The sequence below is a fragment of the Pelobates fuscus genome, chromosome 4 (genome assembly GCF_036172605.1).
Source record: "Pelobates fuscus isolate aPelFus1 chromosome 4, aPelFus1.pri, whole genome shotgun sequence".
Classification (NCBI taxonomy): Eukaryota; Metazoa; Chordata; class Amphibia; order Anura; family Pelobatidae; genus Pelobates; species Pelobates fuscus.
Window position 1 is genome coordinate 95,664,312 of NC_086320.1, and position 14,934 is coordinate 95,679,245.

At 38.9% G+C, this 14,934-nt stretch overlaps 1 protein-coding gene across 2 annotated transcripts in view; it reads left to right on the plus strand.

The window, feature by feature from the left end:
* Window positions 1-14,934, plus strand: part of RB1CC1 (RB1 inducible coiled-coil 1) — a 146,284-nt gene that overhangs the window by 11,371 nt on the left and 119,979 nt on the right. For both annotated transcript variants that reach the window (XM_063451396.1, XM_063451397.1), the window contains exons 2-6: window positions 8,163-8,292; window positions 11,101-11,227; window positions 11,951-12,121; window positions 12,653-12,855; window positions 13,507-13,924. In XM_063451396.1, coding sequence (XP_063307466.1) covers window positions 8,222-8,292; window positions 11,101-11,227; window positions 11,951-12,121; window positions 12,653-12,855; window positions 13,507-13,924 — 990 coding nt within the window. In that variant the 5' untranslated portion in view covers window positions 8,163-8,221. The remainder of the gene's footprint in view (window positions 1-8,162; window positions 8,293-11,100; window positions 11,228-11,950; window positions 12,122-12,652; window positions 12,856-13,506; window positions 13,925-14,934) is intronic.

Below are 14,934 nucleotides of genomic sequence, written 5' to 3' on the forward strand. Positions count from 1 at the left end.
AAGAAAACAATATAAATCATAAAAAAAAAATAAAAAAAAAATCATTAAGGTTCATCAAATGTAAAACTTTTAAAGAATGAAAAGTGAAAATGTGATGACAGTTGCGCTTTTTGTTTGTTTGTAATTATTTATAAGTTCAAAGATGTTGCATACATGGTGTACATAGTAAAGGTATACAAAAAGGTTTACATTTTATGCAGGGAGTGACATCCAATTGACCCATTTAAGAAGTCAAGCTATTATTATGTCTCTGTAGACTTGAGCACGACTGATGCAGGCCTGTGCTTATTGACTAGGAGCACTCAGCTGTCACTGTCAGCCATTGAGTGTGGTCCTGTATTGTCAGGTTTAACTAGATTCTATGAAAGGAGAATCCCAGACGTAATTGAAAGGAGACCTGGGGGACTCGGATATATTGCCAGACGGTTTGATGAAGTACACTAGGACGTGCCAGACATTTCTGGCACTACAATGAGCTGTAGTTGTTATGGTGCTTAGAATATTCTGTTAATTAATTGAAACTAATAAGTCAGATTGGTTTCATTTGATAAGCTACTGATGAAGATGGGGGAAAAAAAAGGGTGAGGGAGAGAGAGAGAACAATCCTTACCCCAAAATTGTACCTTACAAGTTTTTATACCATTGAAGTGTGCCTTGGTGCAACAAGTGTGGAAACTGTAGGATCCCCTTATTAAAGCATTATTTAGGTAATATAATAAACCTAAAAGAGAAGGATAAAGACTTGTAACTATGTCTTGTTAGTGGTACATTCCCAGAATCTTCTTGTTTTGCATGAATGAAGCTATTGCACAATAGAAGCATTAGCACAGTCTCTGCAATTGATTGATTTTTATTGTGAATGAAGCATTAATTGCTATACAAATGTACTCATAGTCACAATCTTCAATTTGTGGTAATTTGTTTTCTGTGCTGCTTAAAGATAAATTATATATAATCGTTTTACATTTTTTTTGTTTTGTTTTTTAAATGTCTTTATAAAAGACATACATGCTGGGAATTAACTAATTCCTGTCTTTTGACATTCCTTGTGATTTACATTTACTGGAGTTAATATAATAACATATTGCTTCTTTAGGGCAGAGACATGGCATGTATTTTTGACATGTAATTTCTGTGGCTGCCAATCAGAAACCTGAATTCTCAGATGACTAAGTCAATATTTACTGTTACTGATTTAGAGGAAGGTGGCAGAGTCACGGTGTGTCCTAACAGCTCTTAGAAATGGTGCTATAAAAAAAGTAATAGCATTTTTAATCCTCCCCCCAACACACACAGACTGACAAACTATTAATAAATAATCAAATCTAACATTACAACAGTATTAATCTGTGTGTACTCTTGAGTATTTTTTTCCCACCTTATTTTTTTCACTTCTCATATATTTTGGATTTACTAATCCATAATAGTTAACTAAAAGTTGACTATTGGTTGTCTTGGTTTTATTCTAAAAAAAATAATATATTTTACATTTTTTATCAAAGCTGGCACAGGTTGAAAAGGTAGCTGGGTTTATGATTACCAAATAAGTATATTTTGATGTTTGCGGCCTCAACAGTAAAAAATTAAAATGTCACGAACAAAAAGGCATCACTTTCTTTTTATTGTGCGTTGTTGATGATTTTGATGTTATGATGGCGTGTGCTTTTTTTTTATATAGATTTACGGAAGCCTGTTTTAAAAAAAAAAAAAAAAAAAAAAAAAAAAAAAATTATTTTAAGAGCCAGTGATTAACATTAAACATACCTTGGAAATCACAGGAGTTCTGTGTAGCTGGAACAGGGGACACAGTCGCCATGGCTTGACTGGGGTCCTGGAACCGCTCCCTCCTAGAGCCAAATGGGGAACTTGCTCTATCCACCCCCAGGTACTGGACAACACTCAGTCTGCGGAGCTCTAGTCCTTACAAGGACTTTCTCCCGTTGAATCCTCCACACTGGAACAGTGATTAGTGAGTAGCCCTTTCCCCTCCCAGTAACCAGACGACACAGTTCTGGGAGTAGAAGCTGGAATGTTTTAATCTGGCCAGATGGCCTGCTTTCATACAATTCTGAACACAGACAAGCACGCCCATGACACTCCCACACAAAACAGGATAATCCCTCCCCTATGCCTGGGAGGTAAATGAGTCAGGAACTGTAAAAAACTCCATTATCTCCAGGCACAAAAACACACATTTCACAAACACCCGAAAATACCCCCCCAACCCAAAGTTACATACCCTTACATCCCCCAATCTGGGTGACCAACATATCCAAAAATCACCCAGATCGGTTCAGGGGTTCGGGAATTTCCTGGAAGTCCTAATTTTACTGACTGCACATGAGGCTCCTGCCCAAAACCGTTCCAAAAGATCAGAGTTAGCTGTCAGTCTAGTAGGTAGTTTAAAACCAAACAAACTACCGACCATACTCAATTTTCTTACCCTGGAGGTTGTTTCCCTTGTTCATGGGAACGTTTCCACCGAACAGTGTCCTCCTAAGTGTTGTAGAACCGAACGCAGGTGATTCTGGAAGTCCAGCCGTGTTCGGGAGTTCCTGTGTCCGTTTTCAGATCCATAAACTCGATGACCAAACACACGACCTCGTGGTCGTCCAAAGGAAATGCGGCCACCCAGACAAACACTTGAACACGGCGGTGGAAATTGCTACAAAGTAGCAATTAGGCTTGCAAGCACCCGGGTGGTTTCCAGTTCGTGCATCTGTTCGGTTCCCGAACCATATAGTCCAAATACACGGACAGAGACTTTTACATTGCATATTACAGGGTCCATAGTCTGTAGGCAGGAGGCTGGCTCCTCCAGGAGCTTGTGGCAAACTCATGTGAGAAGGGGAGTTTGTCACGTTCTGTGAAGCCAATAATTAGGCAGTTTTTACCTAATAACAGGCCTCCTTATGTTCCCGATTTTGCTGGACCGGGAACTATCTAGAAAGTACATCATTAGTTGCCACTGCCTTTTACTCCCACCACTGGAGTTCTGTGAAGCGGGACACTGTAGTTTGAGGGGAGTATGTATGAAACTGGGGCTTCAGGCTCTCTGAAGATCATGAAAATACACAGAAACCTGTAGCAGGATTCTCTAATTTGAATAAGATATTTTTTGGTGCCAGGACTACCCTGTCATTTCCTCTCTGTAAGTAGTCAAACTGTTTTAAAATGGTTTGACCTCTTACCTGGTCCTGCATGGCTCCACTCTCTGCCTCTTTAGGTAGAAACTCTTAACTCTCTGGTGCAGGGCCCAGGTCATTAGTTGTGAGCAATTAGCTGATGCTTTTAACCAGGTTGATTGAACTTATTCTCTAGGTCAGGGTTTCCATATTGGTGTGGGGTTCCGCCAATTTTTTATTTTATTTTTTTTATTTTATTTTTTTTATTTTATTTTTTTTAAATGGCCGCGGGCGGCGAGGGAGCAGTTGATGTTGATACACTATGTCAAAGGGTTACATGGGAAAAATTAGTTGGGAAACCCTGCTCTTGGTGGATGGGCATATTCCTTCAGGGTGTTAAGAATATAAAAATTTTTATGATTTCCTGGATGATTTGGGCAGGTTCTCAATGTGATTGTACATCTTGTTAGATTACATTTTTTTAGTGCGTGCAAATTTGTTATTTGTCATTTTGGTCCTTGGTGCCGTTTTTTCAAGGTGTTTTGGGTATAATTCTGAGGATATTTGGAATACATTCCTGGTTTATTTTTGATTGACTATAAAAATAGAGGATATGTTGGCTGCAATCCAAAACATTAGACCTTATTGTTGGAATTCCCTTAAAAGTTACGTTGATTTTAGTTGTATGCTCATTACAAAATATCAAGTTAATGAAGTGTCAGCAAATAAAATCTATTGTTTTCCTATTCACACAAGTTTTCAGATAGGGGAAAAAATAGCATCAGTTGCAAGTAAAGTAATATGTACAATCTGTACATTTTTATGACCCTATTACTCCATGCTTTATCAGTTTTAACAGTTTCCCATTAAGGTAGATGTTTAAGATGTGTCATATGTCTTTTTCATAATCGGTGTGCGTTATTTACTTTTCAATAACTACCATAATAACTTTTGTTGCATATAAGGTTTTGTTGAGAATTGCAGCAGATGACAATGCCACCAACTTTCTTACTCAGATGCCCAGGGTGGCAGGGCCATTGGTTGGCTACCTGTTTGTATATTGTTTGGTTATTTGCTGCTGTTCAGAAGAGCAGTGACACATCTGGGATGTAAGTTCTGCAATTACAACTTTTTCTCTCTCCTAAATTACTAGTGGCTGGGTATACTCTTAGTACTGGTTTTAGTTGCACGACATATGGGATTTAAATTTTCCAGAGGACTCACCGTGTAACATTTGGCACTGTGGTTCTTGTTTTTTTTTTTTTTTATTTAAATAAAAGCATGTGCTTATTATGGACTTTCCTGTTATGCACACTGTATGTATAGTTAGATGGTTATCCATCTTTACATGTCTGTCTCTACATTTTACTTGACCTCTCATATCTATCTATATTTAATATTATTATTATTATTTTTTTCCGTAAGGGATAGTTCAAAATTGGCTCATCCCTCCACCCCCCTCCAATCTCCCCCACATAGTCTCAGATGTGAACTTTGGCACATACAAATGGAGATTAATAGATAAAGAAACAAAGTTTTGTTAAGGAAGCATTGCCAGTGCAATTCAAGTGATAACTGCAGATCAAAGGAATGTCAAATGCAAAGTGTTTGAGAAGCAAATCCTATCTTCAAGAGGGAGCTCTAGAAGAATTGATGACCTGAAAGGGATAAAGTACTTGTCTAATTAAGACAGTTAAAGGGACACTATAGTCACCAAAGCTACTTTAGCTTAATAAAGCAGATTTGGTGTATATATCATGCTCCTAAAGTCTCACTGCTTAATTCTCTGCCATTTACGGTTAAATCACTTTGTTGTACTGCCCTAGTCACACATACCTGCATATGGCTTACACAACCTTCCTAAACGCTTCCCGTAAAGAGTCATCTAATATGTACACTTCCTTTATTGCGCATTCTGATTAGTTTATATTATTTTTTTAATCTCCTACTCAGTTTATAGCTTGCAGGGTGCAGGAACACTTAACCCACACCTTAACACGTCTCTTGACACAGAGTTATTTACAGACACGTACACACACAGTCACAGCCTGTGTTACACCGGCACAGGCAGAATGGACAGCTGCACACTGGTACGGACAGGCAAACACAAGCACAAACAGTCACACAAAGACAAAGTAAACAGGTACACACAGACAGGCCTCCTTCAAACCAGAATTGCCTCTCTGTTATCTCTCTTTTCCTCTTCACAATTCCCACCTCTCCCTGTGTCCCTCTGATATCTCTTCTATGATGACTGGATGCAATTCAAGCTGAAGTGCTCCCTGTGTGTTTTCTAGTGCCTGCTGCACAGCACAAGCACATCTAATGATTTTACTAATTTCACTTGTCTCCAGACTCGAGACACCAAGGAACTATGAGACAGCAGAACAGGACTCTAAAATTGGGACTGTCCCACCAAAAGCAGGACTTTTGGTAGTCCTGCTTAAAGGAACACTATAGTCACCGAAATTACTTTAGATAAATAAAGCAGTTTTAGTGTATAGATCATTCCCCTGCAATTTCACTGCTTAATTCACTGTCATTTAGGAGTTAAATCACTTTGTTTCTGTTTATGCAGCCATAGCCACACCTCCCCTGGCTATGATTGACAGAAACTGGTTTCACTTTCGTACAGATGTAATTTACCTTAAATAATTGTATCTCAATCTCTAAATTGAACTTTAATCACATACAGGAGGCTCTTGCAGGGTCTAGCAAGCTATTAACATAGCAGGGGATAAGAAATCTTAATTAAACAGAACTTGCAATAAAGAGAGCCTAAATAGGGCTCTCTTTACAGGAAGTGTTTATGGAAGGCTGTGCAAGTCACATGCAGGGAGGTGTGACTATGGTTCATAAACAAAGGGATTTAACTCCTAAATGGCAGAGTATTGAGCAGTGAGGCTGCAGGGGCATGTTCTATACACCAACACTGCTTCATTAAGCTAAAGTTGTTCAGGTGACTATAGTGTCCCTTTAAGTTCTTAATACATGCTCAATAGCTGCAGTTCCATTTTTAAGGCGAGAGTGCACTTTTTTAACATTTCTCATCACTTTCGAGTTTAATATCTTTGATGGCAGACCAGATAGGAACTTTACATTTCTCCAAAAATAAATACCGTATATACTCGAGTATAAGCCGACCCGAATATAAGCCTAATTTTACCCCCAAAACTGGGAAAACGTATTGACTCGAGTATAAGACTAGTGTGGGAAATGCAGCAGCTACTGGTAAATTTCTAAATAAAATTAGATCCTAAAAAAAATATATTAATTGAATATTTATTTACAGTGTGTGTATATAATGAATGCAGTGTGTGTGTATGAATGCAGTGTGTGCGTATGAATGCAGTGTGTGCGTATGAATGCAGTGTGTGCGTATGAATGCAGTGTGTGTATATGAGTGCAGTGCGTGTATGAGTGCAGTGCGTGTATGAGTGCAGTGCGTGTATGAGTGCAGTGCGTGTATGAGTGCAGTGCGTGTATGAGTGCAGTGCGTGTATGAGTGCAGTGCGTGTATGAGTGCAGTGCGTGTATGAGTGCAGTGCGTGTATGAGTGCAGTGCGTGTATGAGTGCAGTGCGTGTATGAGTGCAGTGCGTGTATGAGTGCAGTGCGTGTATGAGTGCAGTGCGTGTATGAGTGCAGTGCGTGTATGAGTGCAGTGCGTGTATGAGTGCAGTGCGTGTATGAGTGCAGTGCGTGTATGAGTGCAGTGCGTGTATGAGTGCAGTGCGTGTATGAGTGCAGTGCGTGTATGAGTGCAGTGCGTGTATGAGTGCAGTGCGTGTATGAGTGCAGTGCGTGTATGAGTGCAGTGCGTGTATGAGTGCAGTGCGTGTATGAGTGCAGTGCGTGTATGAGTGCAGTGCGTGTATGAGTGCAGTGCGTGTATGAGTGCAGTGCGTGTATGAGTGCAGTGCGTGTATGAGTGCAGTGCGTGTATGAGTGCAGTGCGTGTATGAGTGCAGTGCGTGTATGAGTGCAGTGAGTGCAGTGCGTGTGTGTATGAGTGCAGTGCGTGTGTGTATGAGTGCAGTGTGTGTGTGTGTGTGTGTGTGTGTGTGTGTGTGTGAGTGCAGTGTGTGTGTGTGTGAGTGCAGTGTGTGTGTGTGTGTGCAGTGTGTGTGTGTGTGAGTGCAGTGTGTGTGTGATGCAGTGTGCGTTTGTGTATGTGTTGGTGGGGGTGGGCATTTGATATATTATTAATTATTTTTTTTATTTTTTTATATTATTATTATTTTTTGTATTATTATTTATTATTTAAATATTATTAATTTTTTTTTTTAATTATCTTTTTTTTTTCGTCCCCCCTCCCTGCTTGCTAGCTGGCCAGGGAGGGGGGCTCCTTCCCTGGTGGTCCAGTGTCATTGGTAGTTCAGTGAGGGAGAGAGGGGTGCTGGCAGAGCTGTACTTACCTTTACTGCAGCTCCTGTCAGCTCTCTCCTCCTCCGCGCGGTCTGTGCCGCTCCCTCTGTCAGCTCACACTGTAAGTCTCGCGAGAGCCGCGGCTCTCGCGAGACTTACACTGGGAGCTGACCGAGGTGCTGAACGGACCGGCACGGAGGAGGAGAGAGCTGACAGGAGCTGCAGTAAAGGTAAGTACAGCTCTGCCAGCACCCCTCTCCCCCGGTCTGTATTATGGCAATGCAAATTGCCATAATACAGACTCTGACTCGAGTATAAGCCGAGTTGGGGTTTTTCAGCACAAAAAATGTGCTGAAAAACTCTGCTTATACTCGAGTATATACGGTAGTCTGTGGTAGCACTTCGCTTTAAACATGTAGTGTTTGAGATTCCACTGGTTACACAGCTAGGGCTATTAGAAATCTCGGTAAAAGCCAACTTTATTAATTTGTTTTGAGAAATGAACAGAAGTAATATAGGCATAACAAATAATACAACTTAACATTATTTTACAGTAATTGTTTGACTGATATTCGATAGTTTATGCTTGCCAATGAGGTATATTTATTTCTTTCACTTTCATTTTCCTGCAACTGGCATCCTATTAATTTGTGTTCTCCTTGTTTTACAGTTTCTAAATGAACACACCAAAGTGTAGAGCACGAACCAGAGAAACCTAGAGCTGCCATCATGAAGTTGTATGTATTCTTGGTGAACACTGGAACCACCTTTGCATTCGACACTGAACTAGCAGTCCAGACGTAAGAAAAATTAGATCTGATTTAAAAATATTACTCTTTAATTATTTTGCGTGATAGTATCCCTTTATGATATCATTAATGGCTTGGCACATGGGAAGAGACAGCATAAGTACTGTATTTATTGCTGTATTTTCCTGTGTACTGCTAATAAGTTTTGGATCACAGCTGGCTATTTACTGTTTTAAGTTTAACGAACGGTTAGAATTGTATTGATTGTTATTATTGAATGTCAGAGTTAAAGTGACACTATAGTCATCAAAATAACATTAGCTTTACCTCGTATGACGTAGGGCGTTATATGCCGTCCTTAAAGGGGTGGATCTAAATGCCGGCGGGCGGCATTGAACGTCCCTGCCGTCCTATTCACTTACCCGATCCTTATTTTTATGATTAGTTAACATTATTGTTTGTTTAATGTGCTTTATGATCGAGCATTCCGCAATAGTGCTTTGTGGGCTTGTCACACTGTCATTGCAGTTGTGTTCTAGTAACCAGAAATCTTTGTAGTCCTCGGTGTTAAGCCCAGCTTAGATGCTATAACCTCTATCACCATGAATCTGATATCTGATCATTTGAATCTGTGATTGACAATGTGAGTTTGTAGAAATCACTCTAACCCTGCAATTGGATCATCTAGTAAATAACCCCTTGTGGATGTTACTTCCTTACTATAAGAGGCTTTAATACCTTTAGGGCAGGGCTGTCCAACCTGCGGCCCCCCAGATGTTGCTGAACTACAACTCCCATGATTCTTTCAATGAAACAGCCAGGGAATCATGGGAGTTGTAGTTCAGCAACATCTGGGGGACCGCAGGTTGGACAGCCCTGCTTTAGGGCATAATGACACATCCTGCAGATATGGTGTTATCTGGGTTAAATCCAAGCTTACACCAACAAGTCCAATGGATACCTAGGGCTCTCCTCTATCACCTTACACCATTATTATTGCCAATGGGGGCACTTAAAGAGAAACTCTTACAAATCATAGTGTGAAAAACCTACAGTTCAAATTCAAGGCTTTATTTTGGTTTAGTGGACAATTACCTTTGTCTTTAAGGGGATAAGATATTGGAACAAAAAGTCAAGTGGGAGGCAGAGGGTACTGCTCTTGTAAAGCTTTGCAATTTGACAGCAGTTCAGAAAGGTTCAACAGAATATAGCAATATGTAAAAGTAAAATGACATGTTACTTCAGTTTAGTTACTAAATATATTGAATCCATACCACTTGGGAAAAAAAAACTCTTGAGTATTTGAAACATTCAATGTACAGTAGTTAATTTTATTTGCATAACCTGTTATTTCAGCAAACCACAAGGCACTGAGTGAAGTTATGTAGTGAACTCCTAACCAAAGGATATGTCATACTGAATATGTAATGATGGTAATCAGAAACACAAATTTTGTAAGCTTACGCATTGCTGGCTCTCAAGATTAGTTTTACCATAATAGGAAAGCATAAATGGTTACTATATATTGGTGCTCACCCTCACTGTTAATTATTTAGATACAATACATTTATAAACATGTAATAAATTTAATAACGCTGTTATGGCAGCATAGTACGCATAGTTGTAGCCCTTCCAGGAGCCCTTCAGTGGCGATCCCGATCGAGGGACCTCACAATCACATAACCGGATCAGCAGTTTGAAACATTGCCTGCAAGGGGACTGCCTGGGCTGTCAGGCAGTCCTGTTTTATTCATGAGACTTCACTGAACACAAATATGAGTGTTTTAAAACCGTAATAGGTATAATGACTATTACTATTTTCGATTTATGTAAGTCTGCATTTATCACAGTGATAATCTTGCAGTTAACTAATTTCATAATTAAAATGCTACATATATTAATAAATATTAAATATATTCTATAGATTACCCAAGCCAGTATTAGAATTTTATCTTTGTGGAAAGAGAGGTCCCCAATATGAGTTTAGGAATTTGCAAATGCCTACAGTGCTAATAGCCTACTTATTTTGGTGCTGTAATTGAACGTGATGGACTTACAAAAAAATCTGTCTGCCAAGGAAAGTGCCTCCTCTAGTCGCTTTCTAATGGACAACCACTAAAGGGATACTGATTGAAAGATATAAACATTAATGTTTCTCACAAATGGCAATGCTTACGTTGGTCAGACTGTAGGGACAGGATAAGTGCATCAAAACCACTATGTTAATTGAGGAAAAGGCACATCCTCATGATCATCATCTGCAGTGATGCTAGAAAAAATCAAATGCAGTGTAGACAAAAAGACAAAGAGAGCTTCAGGCAAATACAACAACAATTCAAGGCATTCTATAACACAAAGAAGACCACTTATACAGTACTATACAGACATTTCTAGTCAATGCCAACTATTTTTCCAGTGTGAAAAAAAATAAGGTGCCAACAAAATAAATGCAGCTTTACATATGAAAACTGCACTGGTCCATCCAATTAACATAAGCAGGGCTATTTACTAAATTCCAAAACTCAAATTTCAAGAAATTAGCCTAAATTTAGTAATTCAGATTTAAAGTAATGAAGCTGTGACTAAAGCTGAATTGGATCATTTTTTCATAGCAGCTATTTTTATCCTACATTTTTCCATTCAGATATCATTATTTCACATTCAGAGTTTAGTGAATAGTTTAGTTTTTAAGGTACTCTACAATGTGCTATTCAAAAGAGATGGTGGAACTTGCTATTTGAACATCAAGACATTTTTGAAAGTAGTCTCATTTTACTTGTCTATGGTTAGGTTTGGTACAGCATTTTGTGTCTGATACATGACAAACTTGGTATAATTGCAGTTTTATTTTGCATTTAGGGTGAACGATCTTAAACATGCTATCCAGACAAAGTATAAGATTGCTGTTCACAACCAGATGCTTGTTGTTAATGGAGGAGAATGCATGGCACCGGAGCGAAGGGTCTGTAGCTACAGTGCTGGTACTGTAAGTATGTTTTCCCTAATAAATTAGATTCACCATTTTAATTGCAAAGGTAAACTGACACTGTTGTGATTTTAAATAAATGGGCACTATACATGGTAAGAAAAAATTAACTGAAAACTGAGGTTTTTTTATTTTTTTATTTCTTTAGCCTACAGTCCCTAGCATAACCAATACAACTCATCTTGCCAAATGACCCCTGCAACTCCTGGGCATCCTTGCTAGAAAGAAGTTGTACATCTGCCCTTTCCTTCTCGTATTCTTTTGTGTTAGAAACTCAAAAACATTAATCCTACCATTTTATCCAGATTAAAGGAGTGCCCACTGTAGTGTTTATGGTACTAGAATTTCTCTGGTGCCCTTGCAGTTCTAAAATAGTTTGAAAATAGTCTCACCGTGTTCCTTGCATGCAGTTCTAAATTCAGATTATCCCTGTTTGCTTCACTGTTCTATCCAGTTAGCTCCACTGAGCTAAGCAGGATCATGCATGATAACCCTCATTGGCTAAGAATGTCAGCTGAGTGCTCTCATCCAGTCAGTTAGCACCTGTAAGCAGACCTGCATAGCTCAGTGGATACTTTCATAGGAGAACTTGATGTGGTATGGGTCCTCTTGAGGACCCAAATAAGTTGTTTTTTGTCTTGTTTTTGTGCGTATATCATCGGCGACTATTTCTTTCACAGTATATTATCTTATGTATTTTTTTTTATGTATCTTTTTAAATAGGACACCAATCCAATTTTTTTGTTTAACAAAGAGATGATTCTTTCTGATCGCACTCCAACTATTCCCAAGGCAACATTTAATGCAGAGAATGAAATGGAACTGAAAGTGGAAGAATCGCTTATGATGCCTGCGGTATTTCACACAGTTGCCTCAAGGACACAGCTCGCTGTGGTAGGAAATTCTTATTTTTTTGGGAGATACTGTTTCATCAGTACTAGCCAGAATGTAATGCTCCTAGTTCAAAGAGGGAAAAAAAAAGGTCTAGCTTGCCCAATTTAACTCGGCTTTTTATAGGAGTGTAGACTAGTTATGTAAGAGGTAAACCATGGTCAACAATGTAAATAAATTAATAAAATTGAATAGAAATATGTATATTCAGTAATTCTAAGGTACACAGCTGGGGCAAGCTGAATTCAGCTTCAGGAATGCCTCTCCATCGATAGCAGGCTTTACCAATCAGGATCCTCTCAATTTGATGTATGGGGTCAGATTGTATGCCAGATGCTGTTCTATAAGTAGTTGTTTTATTTATTTTTTTTCAGTAGCTTTTCCATCTTTCACAGTTTTTATTTAGATTGATCGTGTCTCCACATATCTCATGAAATGCGATGCTAAACAGGAATTAAAAACAATAATAATTTGATGGTTTTTTTTTTCCTTCCCTTGTTTGTTGATTAATGCTGTGTTTGTGCTTGTGTTAAGGAAATGTATGAAGTTGCCAAGAAGCTGTGCTCCTTTTGTGAAGGTCTGGTTCATGACGAGCATCTTCAGCACCAAGGCTGGGCTGCAATTATGGCCAATTTAGAAGATTGTACACATTCTTACAAAAAGCTGCTTTCCAAGTTTGAGAGTGCATACTCCAAATATATACACTCAATAGATGACATTAAGCTTAAATTAACAAAGTAAGTGGCCAGCAAATCATGCAAAAACTGTATTTCAGCAACTATTGTTTTAGATCACCAGCAATATGTTGACTTCTGTTAGAGGTGTATCCCCAATGGATGTAACAAATTAAAGGAAATCTAACTTGATCTCCTGTAATAACTTAATATGAAAGCAAGAGTCGTTCATATAACAATGGCAATATGGCAATCATTACCCGTCCTATCTCTGCCAGTGACTGCTTATGATGGATGGAGTTTGCACCAATGCCTTTAGTACTCTCTCTTAGCTCTAATCGGATTGTAAAACCGCATGTATCTGTAAAGTGTTACCAAGCTCTTGTGCCAGCATTAGTTTACTTTGGAAATTAATGCATTTTGTCAATAGTATCCAGATTGCTTTATAAGCTTAGATGGTCATTTACTTTGAATAGTCCACAGGTAGCTGCATATGCAGTTAAAATGCCTCTAATTGTTGTGCCAGCAGCTTACAACCCCTTTTGTTCACTTGCACACTAAATTTGTTAGATGATGTGCACCTGATCATTTGTATTAAAAATAAAAGTGACATGATGCTTATGTTTAAATTGCAAAATCATGTGTCTGGCACTTTTCAAAAAGAATATCTTTGTGTACTAAAATGTAATTCTTGTCCCCTTGTTTGTCTTACAGTTTAGGAATAGCTGTTTCTGTTATGGCCAAGATTCCGCTGCTAGAGTGCCTGACTCGACATCACTATAGGATGTGTTTAGGTAGGCTTATGTCCTCTGACGGAGGTATGGATGCAACAGAAAATGAGAAGGTTACTGAAATTACACAGTATGATGATGAAACAAAACTGAAACGTTTGGATTTCCTAGACTCATTCACTAAGTCTTCTCAGCATACATCCCAGGAACTAGGAGAAAATGAAACTGAAAAACAGAAAAGGGATTCCTTTACCCAAGATATGGAGTCTATGAATGAGCATTTGTCAGAAAAGGAAAATATGCCTTCCTTCAATGTTTCATTATTGGACTGGATTAATGTACAGGATCGTCCAAATGATGTTGAATCATTGGTTAGAAAATGTTTTGATTCAATGAGCAGAGTAAGTCATTTGAATTACTTACTATTTATATGTGATTTTAATTGCCTATTACTTTTTTGTGCTCTAATTAAGGACTTGTTTACAGTCTTGTTGGGAGATAGCTACTGGAAGCATTTGCTTTTAACGGCTGCTTGTAGCGGCTTCAAATTACCAACATCTCTCCCAAGTTTGTTGCTAAATTTCTGTAGTCTATTTGTAATGATGACTGCCACTACATACACGATCCATTCTCATTTTTGTGGCTTGCCGATAAAGCACAGAAACTCACACTTAAACATTCTCACTTTCCTTTTGTGTGGCAAGTAGTGGCTGCTCAGTAAACTTCTTTGGAAAATACTTTTTTATTTGGATTTACAAGGTTTTGGCTGCAATTGATCCCTATATTCCAGGACAGAGGCTGATTGTTAGGTTTTCTGGGTTAGCAGAAGCCAGTAGTGTGTAGCGACAAGGTTATAAGCCATTTGCCAAGTGTGGTTTAGCGGCTCCTATAGAAAATAATGGGAGATGACGGGGCAGCTGTTTAGCAGCTGACTATAAGTCGTAGCAACCGGATACTCCCTGTCTCTTCTTGTGAAATGTTTGAGTTAGGAAACAGATGCTACATGCTAACAGTAGCAACGGGCACTGAATTTAGTGGTGTGAAGTCACTAAACAGTAGCGACAGGATTGTAAATCAGGCCTAAGGTGGCACACCTGTATATGCAATTAGAGTTTTTACTTTAGAATTAAAAAGTAATTTTTATTTGCACATGATGTCAATTGATGGAAATTTATAATTTACAACTGACCCATCGTGGGAAAATGTTGGTACGGTGGAAGGACTTGTCCGCCTTTGCCTAGAGCTGACTGGGGATGTGGTACACCTACAGGTAGGCATGAGGACGTGCGATACACAGAGCTTATAGCTGCTAGGAGCATGACGTCAAATCCTGGGGCCAGATCTCTGTACATGGACGTGGGGGGACAAGCGTCAGAACAGCAGCTAAACTATGAAGGCTGCTGGTACTGTA